At 46.6% G+C, this 23,530-nt stretch overlaps 1 protein-coding gene and 1 pseudogene across 2 annotated transcripts in view; both read right to left on the bottom strand.

Moving 5' to 3' along the window:
* Window positions 1-23,530, bottom strand: part of LOC310991322 (NACHT, LRR and PYD domains-containing protein 3-like) — a 271,452-nt pseudogene that overhangs the window by 45,836 nt on the left and 202,086 nt on the right. The gene's annotated exons all lie outside the window — the stretch shown is intronic.
* LOC310991369 (spindlin-1-like) lies at window positions 66-22,625 on the bottom strand. The gene is made up of 7 exons (XM_083979055.1): window positions 22,542-22,625; window positions 12,861-13,210; window positions 8,790-8,838; window positions 8,099-8,193; window positions 7,838-7,993; window positions 3,655-3,888; window positions 66-889 (listed from the first exon to the last, which is right to left on the bottom strand). Exons 2-7 carry the CDS (start codon window positions 12,910-12,912, stop codon window positions 690-692), a joined length of 786 nt encoding a protein of 261 aa, XP_083835181.1. The 5' UTR covers window positions 12,913-13,210; window positions 22,542-22,625; the 3' UTR covers window positions 66-689.

Below are 23,530 nucleotides of genomic sequence, written 5' to 3'. Positions count from 1 at the left end.
GGCCACGTTTTGTAATAAAATTTGTTGAACGTATTTCTTAATAAGTTGTTACAAATGCACCGCATGACAACAAAACGCAGTTGTTGCATTGTTTTATATAGAAAATGTGATAACTCGGTGCATTATGTAAAGTTGCGTTCAAGAATCTTATTCCATAATGCGTCGTTGTGACATCATGAGGTGAAAATGTATCACATCATTACCTAATGTGTCGCATCATTGTATAACAACGCCATATTAGGTAATAATGTAATACATTATCAACTCGTGAGGTCATAACTTCGCATTTTGTAATAATATGCGACATTTTGTAATAAAATGTGTTGAACGCATTGTGTGATACATTTTGCCGCATTTTTTAAATAAGTCGTTACAAATGCACCGAATGACAACATAATGCGTGTTGCATTGTTTTATATAGAAAATGTGATAATTCGGTGCGTTATGTAAAGTTGCGTTCAAGGATTTTATGACATAATGCGTCGTTGTGACATCATGAGGTGAAAACGCATCACATCATTACCTAAGGGTTTGTGGTGGCGTTAGTTTAGTTTGGACTCGGTTCAGTCTTGTAGAGCGTGTACTGTATGTGTGTTGGTTTTGTGTTGGTGGGGTGGGGCGGAGTCAGGGGGGTCAGGGGGGTCGGTGGGGTTTTGGCGTCCTGGTGGCGAGCGGGCGCCTCGCGGCTCTTAGGAGGTCTTGACCAGGTCGTAGACGTAGATGTGGAAGTCGTCGTCGAACTTGATGAAGTAGACGGAGGGCTTGGCCTCCACCTGGTGGATCACCATCCCCGACCGCTTCCCGCCGTCCTCTTTGGCGTACTCCACCTGTTTGCCCACCAGGCTGTCCACCACCTCGCCGGGCTCGCGCTCCGCCGCCACGCTGTCGTCTACAGACACACACACAGAGAGAGAGAGAGAGAGAGAGAGACGGGTGTTACCAGTGGCGATAGTAGTCTGCTACGGGCCCCAATGCAAAATGATTGAAACTATTGCTGTAACAACAGGGGCCGATGTTATATTAGGGCTTATGTTAGAGACAGGCGTCTATATGGGACAGGCTTTTTTAAATTATTATTAGTAGGCCTATTAAAGCAGAAGTAAGCGATCCGGTGGTTTTGGCTAATGCTGCGTTCCAGGCAGGCTTTTGAAACCGTAAATTACAGCTTCAAGTCACGACTTACGACTTTGTAGCGTTCCAGGCAACCCACTCGTGTTTTTCCGACCTGTTTTACCTGTGAAAGTCACTATAACGGCCACTCGTAACTTCCGACCCGTGAACTCGTACCAGATCAAACTGGTACCACTTCACGGTCGGAAAAATACGAGTTACGGGTTGCCTTGAACGCACCATAACGTCTTGTCAGCAGATGGAGTTAGTAGCCCCCGCCCTCGTCATGGATCTATTGGTCCTCGTCCCTACGTCACCACATTCACACGCATCCCTTGGCTGCACACACAGAGAGGACTGCCCCTTTATGCCGTTCTCTCTCCTCATTGGATAAAACTTGTAGGATACAAGAAAAGTTTTCTCTTCGGCTCAGAGCAGAGCAGAGTGACTGACAGACCCGTGTTTCAGTCCAAACACTCTATGTAAGTGATTGCTGTCGGAAGATATAACTATCTAAGACTCATATTAACACAAAAATATCGCTTACTTCTGCTTTAATTTCAAACAATTCTGATGCTCAGCAAAGATGGAAAATCTATAACATAATCAAATGGTTCTGTTGTTACTGTTTAAAAGAGTTAGGATAGAAGGGAAGGGTTGGGATGGAGAGCAGCATTCATTTACAAGTTTAATCTGCACCAATTACACTTTTCCTAAATAAATGTGTGTTCCGGCCACAGACTGTACTACGTAATAGGCTAGCGGCTCGGGGACAAAAAACTGAATGACCAGATATTGAAAGCAAATCCCCATAATCCAGAATAACATCAATGAATTACAGTAATGATGTAAAAGCCAAGATTTTTTATTTGTTTCGTTTTTTTAATTTCTTCTCTCAAGACTCCACTGTGACGTCTGTGGTTGTGTTTCCAAATAAAAGGCCTCATTCACTCATATCTTCTAAAGAATTTTCTTACATGTATATAGACATTCATTTTATTTTTTTCAGATCCTCGGTATCTTATCTTATATTTATTTTTCTATTGATTTATTCATTCATTTATTCTGATTTGTTTGATTTTTTTTATTTCTTCTCTCACTTTAAAACCTGTATCTATCAGTAATTCAATAATTGTTGTCATCTTCTTTTTGCTTTTCAATTAATCTATGTTTTTCATTTTCTTCTCTTCTTTTTCTGTTGTACATTTATTGCCGCCACATCTGAGTTTTCTTTGACAAAAAAAAAGAAAGAAAAAATCCAATAAAAGATTAATCACCAAAAAAAATAGTATTTTCTTAAATTCCTTCTTCAGTTGTTCTTAAGAAATGTATTCTACGTCATCCTGCGACTGATCCCAGATCAGATCTATGGTCTGATCAGCTCATAGTTTTGACTCTTTCATTCAAACATCTGAAGCGAAGAAACGTCGCTACGCATTTACGTCGACACGGAGCAGAAAGAACAGAACCAGACGAAATTCAGTTTCACCGTTTACATGATATTATATTCACTTCTTCCGTTGAGTTGCTTGTGATTTACAACCACAACGCTAGATGGAGGAATTCCTACACAATGTCCCTTTAAAATATGACCATTTTCCAAATGGTAAAAATGACCAAATTTTAGAAGTATTGTTCCCCATTCAACTGGTATTTTTCATGCTGCATTCACGTGAAATTGGGCAGACAGCAGAGGGACGACAGCCGCTGCAGGTAACGGCATAAACAAGCCTCTATGTAAACAAGTGGTCCGTCAGCACGAGGCAAAACAATACACGTGACAATATGTTGTCGTGGCGATGTGGTATTGTTTTACCGTCTTTCTCTGGACTTCTGTGACTAAAATGACATCTGGTTTGTTAGCGACGGCCGTCTGCCCGACTGCAGGTGAATGCAGCATCAGTGTAACGCTCCATTCCTCCTCACTGCGTTAGATATATTTTTATATTTATATTTTATATTTTTATATTTCAATGAATCATGTTAATCGCAGCTATATCGATTATATATATATATTTTTTTTACAATTCAAAGAATCATGTCCAACCCTCCTGTAACTATGTAAATGTACCTTTTCTGTTATCTACTGGTCCTCCGTCTTTATGGACTTTTATGTAATTTCGAACATGTGCTAAATCCGGTGTATTTACTGTGGGTACTCTAGCACTCACTGTCCATTAATATGCATTGTCCCGACTAAATAAACAAATAAAGTTAAGTAATATGAACGGCAAATTCAGAGCTTACCGGAAAACTTCAGTTTGTTGATGAGGGGGATTACTGGTTAATGAAAAACAGACTTTTGAACCAAATAATCGATTTTCATGAATAGATAACAGGGGAAGTTACACAATGTCCCTTCAATAAGAAGAACATTTTAATTAGTGGACAATCTCTATTAATCATTAATTTCTTAAATCCGGCTTTTATTGTGAAATGCCACACAAGAAGATGGTGTAAAACTGTTTAGTGCACAGAGACTTTTTGGCCTCCAGACCCGTTAATAACTAAGCATGTGCTGATAGAAGAGAGGGAGGGGCTCACTGGAGTCGGGCATGATGCGCAGGTCTCCCTCCTTGTAGTCGTCCAGCAGCTGGTACATGTACAGGACCGGGTCTTTCTCGTAGGTGATGTAGAACCAGGACGTCATGATGGGCGCGCGGGCCAGGACCATCCCCCGCCACTCCTCCTTCGGCCCGTCCTCCGTCTCAAACATGTGCTCCACCGCTTTACCGATCATGGTCTCGGCCAGCATCGAGTCGCTGACACGGGCCGGAGCTGGAGGAAGGAGAAGGAGAAGGAGAGAGAGAGACAGGCTTCAGAGCTCCGCCCACTTTCTCTCCGATGTCGTTTCTGACGTTGTTAGTAGGGATGCACATTTTGAATTTTTTTTCTGACCGATAACCAACGCTCCTTTAACCGATTATTAACCGTTAACAGATAAGATTAAGACGCTTGCGACAGCTGATCAGCGCTCTGGAGGTTAGATCGTCCAATGTAGAACTGTTTTTATACAAAGTGCAGCCAAACACCAGGCTGAAGGAACAGCAGAGCTCCTCTGACAGCTCCTCTGTTGAGCTGCAGGAGAGCTGCAGGTGAACAGGCTGGAGAGCAGCCACGTCCTCGTCCTCTTTTTTCTTTTTTTTCTCAGCGCCATACTTACAGGTGATTCACATCTACGTCCGTGTAGGTTACATTTATTGTCTGATCTTCCTTCATGGGGGCTGCTATACTGTCAGTCCTCCTGTGTAACTTTTTGCTGCGAAATATGACTGAAGGCACATGAACTCTGCATGTGTCGACACGCCCCCATGAGTTGACAACGTAAGGAGCTAATAAAATAAATAAATAACCAATAGTATTAATCGGTCAAAGTTCTTGTTATCGGTTAACGGTTAAACGGTTAATCATATGCATCCCTAGTTGTTAGAGTTTAAAGAACTAAACCAGAGACTCAGATACAGTCGATAATCAATAATCAAACTCCAGCGGGGACCAATCGTGACCCTGATGTGACGTCACATGACCTCTGTGTTCAGCAACAACTAACCCAGGGAGCGAGTTTTAACTTTCTTCAGTTGCTCCAAAAAAACAAAACGGAGCAACATTTATAGGTCGTCTGTGGTGGAGCGCGCACACACACACACAAACACACACACACACAAACACCACAGCAGCTGCACGGCTATGAGCAGACTGAGGAGGATGTGATGTCATCAGCAGATGGTCGTCGGTCTCGGCCGAGCGTCTGACACCAGTGTTACCAAAGATCCTCTACTACCATCAAGATGTCTCACTACAACCTGCTCCAATGATATGAAATGTTACAGCTTCCCTTCCTGTCTCCTAAAGTGGGCGTGGTCACGGTCCCCCCACCTCCTGTTGTTAACGTGTGTCTGGATTTATAAAAGCTGTAGGTAGACGAAAGTGAGATATTTATATTTTCTTATGATAACATATAAATATTTACACAGCTAACAGTCAAATTTAACATGGCGAATGTTTGTTTGACGTTGTCTAGGAGATCTGTGACAGAGTGTGTTGTTGAGACAGAGACAGGTCTGGAACAAAGTTCATTTTCTCCTGATTTGTCTGAAATTTGTTCATTTTCGTGTCTAAATGTCCAGAAGAGATGTGTGTTATGTAAAATGAGTCCAATATTTATTTCAGTGACTCTGGAGTGAAAGAATCGACCACAATCTGAGCATCTGAGCTCACGTTCACTTCTCCCATTGGAGTCAATAGACTCAAGACCTGCTGCTGCTGTTGGTCTCCTAAAGGGGGCGGAGTCACGGTCTGCTGGTCTCCTAAAGGGGGCGGAGTCACAGTCTGCCGGTCTCCTAAAGGGGGCGGAGTCACGGTCTGCCGGTCTCCTAATGGGGGCGGAGTCACGGTCTGCCGGTCTCCTAAAGGGGGCGGAGTCACGGTCTGCCGGTCTCCTAAAGGGGGCGGAGTCACGGTCTGCCACTCTCCTAAAGGGGGCGGAGTCACTGTCTGCCGGTCTCCTAAAGGGGGCGGAGCTACGGTCTGCTGGTCTCCTAAAGGGGGCGGAGTCACGGTCTGCTGGTCTTGTAAAGGGGGCGGAATCATGGTCTGCTGGTCTTGTAAAGGGGGCGGAGTCACAGTTTGCTGGTCTCCTAAAGGGGGCGGAGTCACTGTCTGCTTGTCTTCTAAAGGGGGCGGGGTCACTGTCTGTTGGTCTCTTAAAGGGGGCGGAGTCATGGTCTGTTGGTCTCCTAAAGGGGGCGGAGTCACGGTCTGCTGGTCTCCTAAAGGGGGCGGAGTCATGGTATCTAATCGCGTCTGTGCATTGACTTTACATGTAATCTCGACGCGCGACAACGCAGCATCGCGTTTGGTGTAAACACCCCATTAGGCGGCACGGTGGCACAGTGGTTAGCACTGTTGCCTCACAGCAAGAAGGTCCTGGGTTCGAATCCCCGGGCTGCATGTTCTCCCCGTGTCTGCGTGGGTTTCCTCCGGGTGCTCCGGTTTCCCCCACCACTAAAAACATGTCGGCTAGGTTAATCCTCCAGTCAGTGCCCCTGACCAAAGGCACTGGCTCATAATCTGGAGTTGGTCCCCGGGCGCCGCACCGTGGCTGCCCACTGCTCCTCAGGGATGGGTTAAATGCAGAGAAAGAATTTCACTGTACTAGCTGTATATGTGACCAATAAAGTACCTTTAGTCTCCTAAAGGGGGCGGAGTCACGGTCTGCCAGTCTCCTACAGGGGGCGGAGTCACGGTCTGCTGGTAAATCTAAAGGGGGCGGAGTCACGGCCTGACGGTCTCCTAAAGGGGGCGGAGCCACTGTCTACTGGTCTCCTAAAGGGGGCAGAATCACTGTCTGCTTGTCTCCTAAAGGGGGCGGAGTCACGGTCTGCTGGTAAACCTAAAGGGGTGGAGTCACGGCCTGCCGGTCTCCTAAAGGGGGCGGAGTCACGGTCTGCCAGTCTCGTAAAGGGGGCGGGGTCATGGTCTGCCAGTCTCGTAAAGGGGGCGAAGTCACGGTCTGCCGGTCTCCTAAAGGGGGCGGAGTCACGGTCTGCCGGTCTCCTAAAGGGGGCGGAGTCACGGTCTGCCGGTCTCCTAAAGGGGGCGGAGTCACGGTCTGCCGGTCTCCTAAAGGGGGCGAAGTCACGGTCTGCCGGTCTCCTAAAGGGGGCGGAGTCACGGTCTGCCGGTCTCCTAAAGGGGGCGGGGTCATGGTCTGCTAGTCTCCTAGTCTCCTAAAGGGGGCGGAGTCATGGTCTGATGGTCTCCTAAAGGGGCGAAGTCACTGTCTGCTTGTCTCCTAGTCTCCTAAAGGGGGCGGAGTCATGGTCTGCTGGTCTCCTAAAGGGGGCGGAGTCATGGTCTGCCGGTCACCTAAAGGGGGCGGAGTCACGGTCTGCTGGTCTCCTAAAGGGGGCGGAGTCATGGTCTGCTAGTCTCCTAAAGGGGGCGGAGTCATGGTCTGCTGGTCTCCTAAAGGGGGCGGAGTCATGGTCTGCTAGTCTCCTAGTCTCCTAAAGGGGGCGGAGTCATGGTCTGCTGGTCTCCTAAAGGGGGCGGAGTCATGGTCTGCTTGTCTCCTAGTCTCCTAAAGGGGGCGGAGTCACGGTCTGCTGGTCTCCTAAAGGGGGCGGAGTCATGGTCTGCTAGTCTCCTAAAGGGGGCGGAGTCATGGTCTGCTGGTCTCCTAAAGGGGGCGGAGTCATGGTCTGCTAGTCTCCTAGTCTCCTAAAGGGGGCGGAGTCATGGTCTGATGGTCTCCTAAAGGGGCGAAGTCACTGTCTGCTTGTCTCCTAGTCTCCTAAAGGGGGCGGAGTCATGGTCTGCTGGTCTCCTAAAGGGGGCGGAGTCATGGTCTGCCGGTCACCTAAAGGGGGCGGAGTCATGGTCTGCCGGTCTCCTAAAGGGGGCGGAGTCATGGTCTGCCGGTCTCCTAAAGGGGGCGGAGTCACGGTCTGCTGGTAAACCTAAAGGGGGCGGAGTCATGGTCTGCCGGTCTCCTAAAGAGGGCGGAGTCACTGTCTGTTGGTCTCCTAAAGGGGGCGGAGTCATGGTCTGCCGGTCACCTAAAGGGGGCGGAGTCATGGTCTGCCGGTCTCCTAAAGGGGGTGGAGTCATGGTCTGCCGGTCTCCTAAAGGGGGCGGAGTCACGGTCTGCCGGTCTCCTAAAGGGGGCGGAGTCACGGTCTGCTGGTAAACCTAAAGGGGGCGGAGTCACGGTCTGGTTCCTCACCCACTCTGTCGGGCAGCACCTCCAGTCCCACCACCCTCTCGTCGCTGTACAGCTCGAGGCCGTAGATGCAGTCGAAGCCGTCGTACTTGATCAGGTAGAGCGAAGGGTTAACGGGCACCTGGTCCAGGACCGTCCCCTTCCACTGGGACGACTTACCTGCACACACACACACACACACACACACACACACACGCACACACAGAGTCAGTCAGTGTTGTTGTTGTCGTGGCGACAGGCAGCAGCTGCTCCGATCAGACTCACTTCCTTCCTTCCAGATGTGTTGGATCCTGCAGCCGACGATGTTTCTCCTTGGCTGAGCCAGAGGTTTAGAGGGGCCGACACTGGTCCTCTGTTTCCTGAGGGGGGAGGAGGAGAGAGGAGGAGGAGGAAGGAGAGGAGGAGAAGGAAGGGAAAGAGGAGGAAGAGGAGAGATGAGGAGGAAGAGGAGGAGAAAGAGCAGTAGAGAGATTAGAGAGGAGGAGGAGGAAGAGTACAGGAGAGGGGGAAGAGGAGGAGGAGAGAGATGAGAGAGGAGTAGAGAGAGGAAGAGGAGAAGAAGAGCAGAGGAGGAGGGGGAGGGAAGAGAAGGGCGAAGAGGAGAGGAAGAGGAGGAGGAGGAAGAGGAGAGAGAGAGGAGACAAGAGGAGAGGAGGGAGGGGGAAGGGAAAGAGGAGGAGGAAGAGGAGAAAAAGAGGAGAGATGAGGAAGAAGGAGAGGGGAGAGGAGGAAGAGGAGGGGAAAGAGGGAGAGGAGGAGGAAGAGGAGTAGAGAGATTAGAGAGGAGGAGGAGGAAGAGTACAGGAGAGGGGGAAGAGGAGGAGGAGAGAAATGAGAGAGGAAGAGGAGAGAAGAGGAGGAGGAAGAGGAGTAGAGAGAGGGTGATGAGACGATGAAGAACAGATAAACACACACACATCAGTGCAGCGTGTGTGTGTGTGTGTGTGTGACTTACTTGTGCGAGTTCTTTTTCTTCATCATGTTCGCAGACACGCCTGAATGTCCTGAAACACACACACACACACACACACACACGTTCAGCATCTCCGGCGGTGCGTTCAAGGACACACAGTTCATTCTGGGTTTGACTCAGGTCACATGACGTCAGTTTCAGTTAGTTCTGTCGCCATGGAGACGAGCATCAGCAGAGTCGGAGTGTCTAACAGTTTTGTTTTTTTTCATTAATCGCTGTCGTTGTTGCAGCTCAGTGTGTGTGAGAGAGAGACTGTGTGAGGTTGTGTTTGGTGAAATGCATGATGGGAGTTGTAGTCAACACCAACAGTGACTCACCCCCGTCCAGAGAGGAGGGAGAAGAGGATGCAGAGGAGGAGAGAAGAGGAGAGAGAGGAGGAAGAGGAAGAGAGAAAAGGAGAGAGAGGAGGAAGATAGAAGAGGAGGAAGAGGAGAGAGAGGAGGTAGAGGAAGAGAGAAAAGGAGAGAGAGGAGGAAGAGGAAGACAGAAGAGGAGGAAGAGGAAGAGAGAAAATGAGAGAGAGGAGAAGGAAGAGGAGAGAAGAGGAGGGGAGAGAGGAGGAAGAGGAAGATAGAAGAGGAGGAAGAGGAGAGAGGGAGGAGGTAGAGGAAGAGAGAAAAGGAGAGAGAGGAGAAGGAAGAGGAGAGAAGAGGAGGGGAGAGATGAGGAAGAGAGAAAAGGAGAAAGAGGAGGAAGAGAAGGAGAGGAGAGGAGGAAGAGGAGGAGTGAGGAGGAGAGAATAGGAGGGAGAGGAGAGAGGAGAGAAAGGAGGAGAGAGAGGAGGAAGATAGAAGAGGAGGAGGAGAGAGGAGAGAGAGGATAGAAGAGGAGGGAGGGGAGAGAGGGAGGAGGAAGAGGAAGAGGAAGAGGAGGAGGAGAGAGGAGGATAAGGAACATAGAAGAGGAGGGAGAGGAGAGGGGAGGGAAAAGAGGAGGAGAAAAGAGGAGGGAGAAGTAGAGGAGAGAAGAGGATGGAGAGTTTTTTGTTGTTGGTGAAATGCATGATGGGAGTTGTAGTGAGGAGGAGGAGAGAGGAAGAAGAGGAAACAGAGGAGGAAGGCTGTGTCCAAAATCCCCCCCTACTCACTACATAGTGACCAAGCCGTGTTGTAGTGGCGTCCGAATGTTTAGTTTAGATTATTAGATAATTAGATTATTAATGTTCACTATATAGTGACTGAATCTATCCCACAATTCACCGCCAAATGTAGTGAACATCCGATTGGTCACTAACCGGAGCAAGATATCCCATCATGCATTGCGGTCACGGATGGCCGTTACCACACCGGCCCAGAGCGACCGGTGTAGCTACCAAATAAATGCAGTAGTGACCGGTGTAGCTACCAAATAAATGCAAGTAGTGACCGGTGTAGCTACCAAATAAATGAAGTAGTGACCGGTGTAGCTACCAAATAAATGCAGTAGTGACCGGTGTAGCTACCAAATAAATGCAGTAGTGACCGGTGTAGCTACCAAATAAATGCAGTAGCGACCGGTGTAGCTACCAAATAAATGCAGTAGTGACCGGTGTAGCTACCAAATAAATGCAGTAGTGACCGGTGTAGCTACCAAATAAATGCAAGTAGTGACCGGTGTAGCTACCAAATAAATGCAGTAGTGACCGGTGTAGCTACCAAATAAATGAAGTAGTGACCGGTGTAGCTACCAAATAAATGAAGTAGTGACCGGTGTAGCTACCAAATAAATGCAGTAGTGACTGGTGTAGCTACCAAATAAATGAAGTAGCGACCGGTGTAGCTACCAAATAAATGTGTCCAGCTGCCAGAGTTGTCCGGTCGCGGCTTCCACAGATTCCCACAACAAACGTCGGAGCAAATTTCCTAACAAGCGTTATAAACTGACCACAGACTCTGGATATTGATGCTAATTTCTGTTAGCCCGTCTATGGTGTTTTACATTATACGTTAGCATTAAGCTAGCAGACTTTATGCTTACCGTATTTTCCGGACTATAAGTCGCGTTTTTTTTCTAGTTTGGCTGGCCATGCGACCTATATTCAGAAGCGACTTATATATTTTAAAAAAAAACCTACGCTATGACCACAAGAGGGAACCACGGCTTTTATTTCTAAATCCCTCCTCATTCAGTGGCTCATCTTCATCTTCCTCATGTGCTGTTCTCCTCGCTGCGCTGTCTGACCTGTCTCCGTTGCGCCGTAGCGCTTCACTCCGTCAATTCAGAGTATTTTCACAGCGTATTCTGCGGTCAGTCTTCGGTCTCTTCTCCGGTCCCGACTGGGCTCCGGACACGGAGCAGAGAGCCAGGTCCGACAGTGCAAGCCGGAGAGGTCGGCTTCACTCCCGTCCGTCTTCACAGACAGTCCACAAAGAGTTTCTGATCACAGGGTTTCCAGCGCTGCCGCCTAAACTAACGTGTAAAAAAAAAAAAAAAAAAAAAGGAGCGATATTCACCACCGCCGCCGCCCCCCCCCCCCCCCCCCCTCCCCCTTGGGACGATCGCCTTCATTCATCTCCGCATCCTCACACACACATAGGTTACACACCACAGAGAAACGCGCATGCATAACAGCAGCGCGCGCTATAGGTGCCGGCCTTTAAACAAAGCCTGGTCATTATATGACACCCGGCTATTAATTAAATGTTTGAAAAATAAATGCGACTTATAAACCGGTGCGACTTATATATGTTTTTTTCCTCTTCATGACATATTTTTAGGCAGATGCGACTAATACTCAGGTGCGACATATAGTCCGGAAAATACGGTAGTTGTGACACTGGCTGTGTGTGTTTTGAACGTTGTTTCAAACTATGTGGGTTTGATTGAACATCTTTGATGCTTAAATATATACTATATTACCGCTTAATATATGGGAATGGCTAGTGTGACGTCACAAGACACTTCCGTGTCCAACTCCTGCTGCTAACGTATGCATGTTCTTCATTGCTGTCCCCCCAAAACACACACACACACACACACGTTATATGAGCTAATGTTTAGCGCTAGCTAGTAGCTAACTAACGTTTACCTCCGTGACTGGACCACCGCGACCCACTGGTTCACTGGCCTCCTCCTCCGGTAGTATTTACACATGTATACGGTCGCATTGTTTACATTGTGTGTTTTAATTAATCCTGTAACGTTAACACATCACGGTGACCGCGGTAACGGCACGGTGACAGACAGGCTCATTAATGTGCAGAGGGACCATAGACTGTAGAAAAGAGAGGGACGAGGTTAACTTTACAGCTGTTTCTTTCGTCCCCACGGTGGCTCCCGACATTTAAACCTGAGCTGCTTCTAAACTGAAAAACTCTGACAAGTCAAACTTTAGGATGTTAGAGGACTAATTAATCTGTCTAACCATCTATGACACCTGAAACGGTAAACACAGCTGATTGATCGAAATAAATCACTGAGTGAATTCACTTTCAGTCATTGAAAACAGCTGGTTCTTGAATGTAACTCGGTCAAAGTCAGACGTAACCTCAAGATGTTTTTCTGTTACGTTATAGGCTACATGATGTACATGCTGACAAAGTCAGACATTATGTGCTCAGAGAAAATCGCTGTGTTACTTTCGTCCCACGTTACGTTCATCTCTCTCTCTTTTTTTTTTTTTTAACGGTAAAAAAAACAATATATATATATATGCTATATTGTGCATTGAGTTCATATACATGAATATATATGTTTATTTATTCATAAATGAAAGCTCCTGCGGTGTTTTTGACCCGGCTCTGCCTGTTGTTTCTATTCTGAATATCCTGCGACTGGACACGGAAGTGATGTTTTAGATTGTGATGACGTAGCCACTAGCCATTCCCATTGCTTTATTCCTCTTTTTATGTTGGTACCTACACCGAGAACCGTGGCCAAAAACCGAGGTACGTATTGTACCGTGGGCTACCTACACCGTTGCACCGCTAGTGAGTAGGGAGGAGGGAATGAGTGAGTGATTTCGGACACAACCGAAGAGTTTTTTTTTGTTGGTGAAATGCATGATGGGAGTTGTAGTGAGGAGGAGGAGGTGCATGATGGGAGTTGTAGTGAGGAGGAGGAGGAGCGACTCACCCCCGTCGGCTCGGGGCCGCGGCGCCGCTGGGCTCTTGAAGGGAGTCTTCATTCATCCACCTGTAGGGGGCAGCCTGAGGCCACCGGACCAGACTAAACACTGGGAGGGAGGGAAGGAAGGAGGGAGGGAGGGGGAGGAGGGGGTGGGGGGAGGAGGGGGGGTAGGGAAAGGAGGGAGGAGGAGGAGGAGGAGGAGGTGGGAAGGAGGTGGGAAGGAGGAGGAGGAGGACCAGGAGTTAGGCCAGGCCCTGAGCAGGCTGCATACAGGCCGGTGCAGACTAACACCTGGAGGACGAGACGACGTCACACACTGATGATGGACTCGATGAGGAGGCGCAGAGGAGGAGAGCCTGAGGAGGAGACACACACACACACACACACAGGGGGGAGAAGGAGGGGTGGGGGGGCGGGGGGGGGGGGGGGGGGGGGGAGAGGGAGAAGAGGAGGAAAGAGGAGGAAAAGGAAGAGAGAGGAGGAGAAAGAAAAAAGAGGAGGGAGAAGAGGAGAGAGAGGAAGAAGTGGAGGAGAGAGGAAGAGGAAGAAGAGGAGGAGGAGGAATAAGAGGAGGGAGAGGAGAAAGAAAAAAGGGGGGGAGGAGGAGAGAGGAGGAGGAGGAGGAGGAAGGAGAGGAGGAGAAGGAAGGGAAAGAGGAGGAGGAAGAGGAGAAAAAGAGGAGAGATGAGGAAGAAGGAGAGGGGAGAGGAGGAAGAGGAGAGAAGAGGAGGGGAAAGAGGAAGAGGAGGAGGAAGAGGGAGAGGAGGAGGGAGAAGAGGAGAGAGGAAGAAGAGGAGAGAGGAGGAAGAGGAATAAGAGGAGGAGAAGGAAGAGGAGGAAAGAGAAAGAAAAAAGAGGAGGAGGGAGAGGAAGAAGAGGAGGAAGGAGGGAGAGAAAGAAAGAAGAGGAAGAAGAGGAGAAGGAAGAGGAGGAAAGAGAAAGAAAAAAGAGGAGGAGGAAGAGGAGAGAGAGGAAGAAGTGGAGGAGAGAGGAAGAGGAAGAAGAGGAGGAGGAAGAGGAAGAAGAAGAGGAGGAGGGAGAAGAGGAAGAAGAGGAGAAAGAGGAAGAGGAGGAGGAGGAAGAGGAAGAAGAAGAGGAGGAGGAGGGAGAGGAGAAAGAGGAAGAGGAGGAGAAAGAGGAAGAAGAGGAGGAGGAAGAGGAGGAGGGAGAGAGAGGGGGGACACACACACACAAACACACACGTTAGCAAACAAACAGATTTTCTATCCATCAACTGATCGATCGGCTCATTGATCACAACAGGTCTGAAAACTTCCTGATCTAATCCGTTGATTATTTCCTCTATTGATTGATTAACCATTGATTTCCTGCAGCATCCACATCAGACCTCCTCCCTCCTCCTCCTCTTCTCCCCTCCTCTTCTCCCCTCCTCCTCCTCCTCCTCTCCCTCCTCTTCTCCCCTCCTCCTCCTCTCCCTCCTCCTTGTTCGTCAAGACCAATAAAACACCTACGATGGCACATTAGATGTTTTTACTACATCTTAGAACACGGCTCTCTTGAATACTCGATTCTGATTGGTCAGTCACCAATATTCTGCAGTGTTTATTTCTCGATAGACCACCGCTGAGCGGACCGTTGCTAGGGACTCCATAGCAACGGCCGACTCTGCTCTGCATGTCCGGTCACGGCCGCTGTTTTGCTGAGCCTCCTCCCGTTCGTGCATTTGAAGCCTTTGATAATCAATCAGTGGATCGATGGATTACCATACACGTTACGATGTGTTTTGTGTAGTCCTATCTGTCATAAACAAGAGATTATGGGATGCGTTTGTGTCGCGGAGCTACAGAGAGGAGAGGAGAGGAGAGGAGCTGTGACACGGGTCAGAGGTTCTGATGCAAGTTTACTTTTCAGCCACAATGTGGAAATAAGGAGCCTCCACTCTCCCTGTAACAGGTTACAAGTCGTTTATCAACATCACTATTAGTCCGAAGCTGTTTAATGACGGTAAAAATGAAACATAAAGTAAATATCCTGCATACTTTCTCTTTTCTGTGCTGGTCAGAGCGGCGTCCCTAGCAACGGTCTAATTTTGCATGAATAAAATCTCTTTTTATCATTATTTTGTGTTACATTATTGAATGATTTAGTTGTAGGCCGTGTTCTAAGCAGGATAATGTATAGTTGGTCGGTTGTTATGGAGAAATAAACCCCGACAGGTTGTATGGATGGTTTCATAACAACCTCCGAACTATACATTATCCCTTAAAGGTGTACAGAAAAGAAAATTGAATTTGAGCCCACTCTGGGTCATAAAATTAGTGTAATAACTCATCTTTCAGACGTTGTAGGCCAAACTTTGTGCAAAATTCTATTTTTGAGTAAATCTGGGATGAAAGTGTGTATTTTTTTTTTGCATTGGACAATGCAGGCGCACGGATTATACGTCAGCCTGTACACGATTCACCAGCCACTGATATTGGATCCGTAACCCGTCATTCAAACGTCTGAGACACACACACACACACGGAGCTCGGTCTCGCCCCAAGCTTTGAATATCCCGCCTGCTCGATAACGACCAATCAAATTCGTTTTCCTCACTCGGGTAAACTCGTGTTGCAGCTCGTGACAACTCGGCGCGACAAACAGGACAAACGGCCATTTCTGTACACCTTTAAGGTCAGTGAACGCTCAAGTTCAAAATATTGAACTCAAGCAAAATATTCGCGCGAATGCCGCGAGTAAAAACAAATATTCGAGCGAGTAGAGCAAGGCGAATATTTTACTCGCGCCCGGTGTGAACGCACCGTTAGGCGGCGAAAATGCTTTCATGTAGCGTGAAAAGGAGGTACGTCACCATGACAACAATGTAAACAACCTGTGTCTCTCACAACCCGGTCTTTTTGACAATGGACACAAACTTTACGAAGACAACGACATGAAGGACAGTGATCAGATATTGATCAGTGATCTGCTGTGTTGATGTAGGTGAAGTTGGTAACCAGACCACAGCTGGTGTTGAATACATATATATACTACATCATAATTAACGAGTAGTTGGGTTAAACAGATTTAAGACACGACGTGGAGGTGAAGAACCACCCGACGCAAAGAGAAACTTTGGTTTATAATTGTCGCATCCGTCGCATATTCGCCGCCGAATATTTTCGCAATTTCGTGTCTTTTATTTGTCACATTCCTGGTTTACTTTGTCCACTACTGGCTGCTAATTTTTGTTTGGTTTTGACGTGTAATCAAAATAATTCCTCCTTTGAAATTGAAATGCAATATAATTTCTTAACAAAGTCATATGTTTTCGTTTTTATCCACATCAGAAAACGCTACGGATTCCCAAGCACAGTTGAAAACTGTTTGCTTCTTCCAATCAATCAGCAACAACCTGTGCAAAAGATGATGGTGGCCTAAACTAACCTGCCTGACGACCAGCCAGCCAATCAATCTGACAGGTCAGCCATAGATGGATTGATTTATTGATTGACTGATTAAAGGTACAGTTGGGGATCCTTTTTTTTAAAAAACTAAATTGCTTTAAATCCTCTTCACACTCCGACTGCAACCAATTAATTAAATGGTTTTTCACAAAAATGAAAGAGTCAGTCGCCTGTGGGACGGACCGATCGTGATGTTCGTGCACTAATCACGCGCGCAATCTGAGTCTTCAACAAGTTACGACCGCGGAAAAGACAACGCCAGTGATCCAATGGTCCACACTGACGTCTGGTAGCTGGATGCTGATTGGTTTATTATGATGTCACGTGTTTTCTTTCACCTGAATGAGACAAAGCTGGAGGAACGTTAGCGATGCTGCGCAGCGACACGCCACAGTGTCGCACAAAGCTGCGTCACGTTGGGACCAGATTGGGTCGACAGCTTCACCGTGATGTGAACTAGTGATGTCACAACCAACTTCACTACTCAAACTGAATTAATTTTTTTAAAAACGAGAACATTCGAAGGTGGAAACTGACGTTCCAACGTGTTCGTTCCGCAATGATGCAAATTAACGTCGTGTCGTTCGAGGTAGTAACACGGTGATAAAACAAACTATTTTGTTGTTGTTGTTGTGCGACGTCGAGCTGCAGCTTCAAGAGTTTTTTTAATTGTCTGTTTATTCGTCTGGGGCGGTGCCTACGTGTTCTCACACAGACAACTTTGTTTTTTCTTTTTATCGATCAATCCGTGGGCCACTTGCACCACTACTTCTTGAAGTTTTATATTGAGTTGGTAAAACTTAAAGGGACATTGTGTAACTTCTCCTGTTATCTATTCACTAAAATCGATTATTTGGTTCTTCAGTCTGTTTTTCATTAACCAGTAATCCCTCCATCAACAAAGTGAAGTGTTCCTTTCAGCTCTGAATGAGCCGTTCATATCATTCATATCTCCATGGAGCGGGTAAGCTCGGTGCTGGCTGCCATGTCGTGTTGCCATGGTTACGCTTACGTTCAGTGGCAGCGTGGCGGTAGGAAACCACGGAAACTCAGCGGAGACACCGGAGCTGTCGGCTCAGTCACCGCGGTAACGCAGTGAGGAGGAATGGAGCGTTACGCCAGGAATACACTGGGAACGGCCGCGACGTGATACGTGAGCGGGGCGGAGCGGAGTTTTTTAACTCCTACACCAGGCACGGACGCGACGCGACACGGCTTCACTGTTTGTTGTTGCAGCTTCAGCTTCACCTTGTCAAGCTGCAGTAAATGAGTGACTTTATGCATCTCAACATATTTTTTACATCCTTCCTGTTAAAATGGATTGACAGGACCCTTTTCACAGGTAATTTGCTGACTATGTAGGGTTTGCAAGTGCAGACTATATTAAATGGTATCAATTAACACGATCGTGGATCCACAATGTAAAAAAAACAAACCCCATAATGTTGCACTGCTACTGGCTTTGCCTCTGGTACATGAGACATTTATTTTAATCACTTTTAAACGTAATATATTCGTTTTATACACAGTTCTCTGTAGTTTTCTACCTGTTGGAGGGCCGCGTAGTCCGCGACGAGGAAATAAAATAGACTCGGCGCGAAAAAGAAGAGAAACGCCGCGCGACGGCCGCTGGAGTGCGCGTCGCTCACATGGCCGGTGGAGGAGCTTCCATTGACTGAATGGGCGCGAGCTGCTGCGGCTGTCGCGCGACGTACGTTTCGCGTCGCGGCCGTGCCCAGTGTATTTCAGCCTTTACACTGATGCTGCATTCACCTGCAGTCGGGCAGACGGCCGTCGCTAACAAACCAGATGTCATTTTAGTCACAGAAGTCCAGAGAAAGCCGGTAAAACATGGCTCAGGTAAACAATACCACATCACCATGACAACATACTGTCGCCTCGTGCTGACGGACCACTTGTTTACATAGAGGCTTGTTTATGCCGTTACGTGCAGCGGCTGTCGTCCGTCTGCCGTCTGCCCGATTTCACGTGAATGCAGCATGAAAAATACGATTGAGTTGCTTGCGATCTACAACCGCAACGCTAGATGGGAGGAATTCCTACACAATGTACCTTTAAAGTGTGTTGCAAATGTTACATAATAGATTGGTTGGACGTAATAATAAGTCGGTATAGAGGGATTATACGTCTACGTCACAGAAGTTCTACTGCGCTACTTTCAAGGCAAACAAGAGAGAAAATAGTACATTGGCGATTAGTTTCGAGCAATATAACGTGTTAGATACGTTGGTTTGAATGGTGATAAAGCTAAATGCCCACAAGCACAGTTGTATAGACCCTTTCAGAGAGTATAAACAAATACAGGTGTTACCAAGGATACTAATTAAGGCTCCATTCCATTTAGTGTACCAGAGCGTTCTCTAATGAGCCACACCTGTCTTTGTTTATACTCTCTGAAAGGGTCTATAACCGCAGGGAATTAGTTGTGAAATGTTTACTACAATAACGACAGTGACTGAAGACGAGGTCACATACTAATGGAAAGCAAGCTGAAATTAATTAACGTTAAGCTATATGACCGGTAAATACTCAGCCATGCACGTAACGTTACGGTACAAACTCGATCGCTATAAAACCTACAGTCTATTACGTATAAAACACACACTACATCAGTAGGTGATAAACTGTCGTAGTACGCCGACAACATCGCTAGCTAGCTAACACCGCTTCGACTACACTAGATCCATGAAGGTAACCATGACAACCGGTTCTTTCTGCAGTCAGGTTGCGCACGCGGGTCCATGCCTATGTTCCCACAGCCCTATGTTCCCACTGGACTCTCTCTATCTGGCCTGTTTAGCCTCTACCGGGTCTTTTTTTACTAAACTTAACCAACTCTTTTCTTCATTGCCTAAACCCAACCAATTGACCTATGGCTAAGCCACGCCCCCAAACACGATGAGCCAATCACAGTGCACATAGCTAGCCCATACACTGGGACATTCTCTGCTTCCACGTCCATTGAAATGCATTGCAGTTAGTCAGTTTTCATCCGTTTTTATATGTTTTTTCTTGACATTTTAAGTTTTAATAGTCAAACGGTGTTCATGGGGCACATGCAACTCCGACACTAGGTATCCTGAGAGGCCACGGGGGGGATTTTTTTAACCCTTTCCCAAGCCACATCTCAACCGAGAGAAGTGTCTGCTCTGGATAAAGTTATGCAGTAGACCACAACACCAACTAAACCTGGATAAACTTAACAAGGATGTCTACATCTGTTCTAAGTTAAGTCAACAACGTATTTGAGGCAACATATTGTCAGAGATGTTTAGATGTTAGCCAGCATCATAACTAAGCATAAAGCCCGCTAGCTTAATGCTAACGTATAATGCAAAACTCCATACACAGGCTAACAGAAACCGACAGCCATAGCAGTAAAGCTAAGTGAAGTTTTGGTGACTTCCAGATGATATTTAATCTTTCTGTCTTCAAAAATCATCAGTTGCCTCCTGTGAAATGTCTCCTACTGTGACAGCTGTTGCCATAGCGCCTGTCACCGAATGTTGACTGTTTGTCCGAGTGAGTGGAGGGGGCGGGGCTTAAGCCAGAGGTCAATTGTGGGACCAAAGGGCTGTGGGAACATAGGGCCTAATTTTCAGTGACAACAAAAGTTAGAAATGTAGGAACATAGGATGATGACCCCACGCACGCGTCCTGACTTGCTGGCAAACATATAATCCCTCTATAGGTTTATATAATGAAAACTCGAATACAATTTGAATATTTAAAGGACAATTCCAGGCGAATTCAACTAGGGGGTGTATTTTCATATCATTTTAGGTCTAAGAGAAGGAATCTGAAGATTTTCAGTTTAATTGCTCCTGTTTTACGGTAGTTGCATCTGTCCCCGCATCCCCACGGCAGCAATGAATGGGAGTGGATGTAAGTTCCGCTGTTTAGGCTGTTTCCAGCCCTCAAAGCCGCAATTTTTTTCCACAGACAGCGTCAGATGGCGACTCAATCATGCACCGAGAAGTTTATTTACTTCAAGCAAGCCGACATGTTTGTAAAACTAGATCTAATTCAAAGTCTCCCGGAGTCTCGCGCGAGCCCGAAGTTACAGTGCTGGTGTATTCAGGCGCAGTTGGAGCTATCGTTTGTGTCATAAACACAGGAATATCAACTCTTGACTTGCTTCAAGTGTACATTTTTTTCCACAGACAGCGTCAGGTGGCTACTCAAACATGCGCCGAGAAGTTTTTTTTACTTGAAGCAAGTCAAGAGTTGATAATCCTGTGTTTATGACACAAACGGTAGCTTTTCCCACTGCACCTGAACACACCGAGCACGGCAACTGGGTCTCGCGCGAGACTCCGGGAGACTTTGAATTAGATCGACTTTTACAAACATGTCGGCTTGCTTGAAGTAAATAAACTTCTCGGTGCATGTTTGAGTCGCCATCTGACGCTGTCTGTGGAAAAAAATTGCGGCTTTGAGGGCTGGAAACAGCCTAAACAGCGGAACTTACATCCACTCCCATTCATTGCTGCCGTGGGGATGCGGGGACAGATGCAACTACCGTAAAACAGGAGCAATTAAACTGAAAATCTTCAGATTCATTCTTTTAGACCTAAAATGATATGAAAATACACCCCAGAGTTGAATTCGCCTGGAATTGTCCTTTAACATAAGAGGTGTTTGGGGGGGAAGATCGACAGCCCCCAATGTGAAGCCAACGCGCTGTGCGTCCCTGAGCTCTGGAGGCCTCAGAGAGCCGTCTGAGGAAAGAGGCTCGGACTTTTCACTCGTGTATTTCCCAAACGTGGCCTGATGGAACCGTTTCTCCAGGATCTCCAACCCCTAATGTAACGTCTAAAAACCAACAACAAGTCCACCCCGAGGGCCCTGCCTGTCGACCAATCAGAGGGCTAGAAGCAGCAGAAGCCGAACAGGCCTCGGTGCTTTGAAAAGTCGACAACATTTTTTTCCAGAAACACCACAACAGTCAGTGCTTCTTCTTCTTCTTCAACACTCGGCGGCGGCGGCGTCCAGACGTCCTGATAACACTGAACGCATCGTCACACCTGAACACACTGCAGCTCTCTGGCTCACCTGTGGGCTTTTAGATATTAAAGCAGAAGTAAGCGATATATTTGTGTTAATATAAGTCTTAAATAGTTGTATCTTCCGACAGCAATCACTTCTATAGAGTGTTTGGTCTGAAACACGGGTCTGTCAGTCACTCTGCTCTGCTCTGAGCCGAGGAGAAAACTTTTCTCGTATCCTACAAGTTTTATCCAATGAGGAGAGAGAACGGCATAAAGGGGCAGTCCTCTCTGTGTGTGCAGCCAAGGGATGCGCGTGAATGTGGTGACGTAGGGACGAGGACCAATAGATCCATGACGAGGGCGGGGGGCTGCTAACTCCATCAGCTGACAAGACGTTATGGTGCGTTCAAGGCAACTCGTAACTCGTGTTTTTCCGACCTGTGAAGTGGTACCAGTTCGATCTGGTACGAGTTCACAGGTCAGAAGCTACGAGTGGCCGTTATAGTGACTTTCACAGGTAAAACAGGTCGGAGAAACACGAGTGGGTTGCCTGGAACGCTACAAAGTCGTAAGTCGTGACTTGAAGCTGTAATTTACGGTTTCGAAAGCCTGCCTGGAACGCAGCATTAGCCAAAACCACCGGATCGCTTACTTCTGCTTCAATCAATGTTTTTTTTTTTTTTTTCTACCTGACAGCAGCACACAGGTTAATGACATCCTTGACCCAAACACACAACACCAACCTCTGTGTGTAGGTGTGTGTGTGTGTCCTCCACATGTCACACACACACACACACACTACACGTATTTCCATAAGATTAATGGACACACTTAAAGGTGTGCAGGTCACATTAAAACACTAAACATGTTGTAGCCTAATGTGATGAAGATGATGCTGAAGATAACAGCCAGAGGTCACAGTTTACCCTCCCTCACCAACTGACCACAGACCAGCCTCCTCTTCCTCCTCCTCCTCCTCCTCCTCTCCTACATTTTCCAATATGCGCACAGGTTAATTGGTTAACGGCCACAGACAGCGGCGGCGGCGGCGGCGGCCATGTTGCGCCACTATTTACAAAAAAACCCGCATCGGTGCAAAAAAAAAAAAAAAAAAAAAGGCGCAAGCGAACAAAGGGAAAGGGGGAGGTCTGTGTGTTTCTGTGAGCAGGAAAACAGTGGCGCTAAACTCGCTGCTTTGCGGTAACGATAAAAACACAACGTCGAGACCTAACGTCAAAGTGTTCCCCCCTCCCCAGTTTTCTTACCGATACGAGCAACAATCAGTGTCGCCGCATAATCCCGATCAACCGCCGAGGCTGCAAATTGATCCGCTCTGCCTCCGTTTGGCTCCTCAGTCACTGCGTCAAGCTAACTGCGCCAAGATGGCGGGCTGGGCGGAAACGGAGCGGCACAGCCTTCAAAATAAAAGCGCCGTTTTGATGCAATGCGTTTTTTGTTTTGTTTTGTTTTGTTGTGGTTTTTTTTTAGTGTTTTTAATCTTTTATTTATTCTTGTTGTATTCTATGTTGTATTTCTGAACCTATGGGATTACAACCAATTTCATTGTACAGTAATAAAGTATATCTGTAGCCTATATCCATCTATTTATCTGATTAATTATGTTCATTTTGTAGAAATAGGTTTTTTTTTCTTGTGTTCAGACAGACTGTTAAGCAGGTAACAAGCACTTTCTACTCTTTGTCTGAACACAAGAAAAAAAACCTATCTATCTATCTATCTATCTATCTATCTATCTATCTATCTATCTATCTATCTATCTTTTGTTTTTTGTTTTGACCTTATTTTGCATTTTTATTTCAAATTCTGGTAACTAGATCACCAAGATCTGGCCAGAACACTAGAAAGTGTCATTTTAAAATAAAATAATAAAATAAAAGCGCCGTTTTGATGCAATGCTTTTTTTGTTTTGTTTTGCTTTGTTGTCGTTTTTAAAAAAAAAATTTTTGTGTGTTTTTAATCTGTTATTTATTCTTGTTTTATTTCTTCTTTCTTCTACTATAGGATTACAACCAATTTCATTGTACAGTAATAACGTATATATATCTGTAGCCTATATCCATCTATTTATCTGATTAATTATGTTCATTTTGTAGAAATAGGTTTTTTTTTTCTTGTGTTCAGACAGAGTGTTAAGCAGGTCACAAACACTCACTACTCTTTGTCTGAACACAAGAAAAAAAAACTATCTATCTATCTATCTATCTATCTATCTATCTATCTATCTATCTATCTA

This window comes from Trachurus trachurus (genome assembly GCF_905171665.1).
Source record: "Trachurus trachurus genome assembly, chromosome: 9".
In the NCBI taxonomy this organism is placed as follows: Eukaryota; Metazoa; Chordata; class Actinopteri; order Carangiformes; family Carangidae; genus Trachurus; species Trachurus trachurus.
The sequence above is the reverse complement of the archived record's forward strand: the minus strand, read 5'-3'. Positions and strand labels throughout refer to the sequence as shown.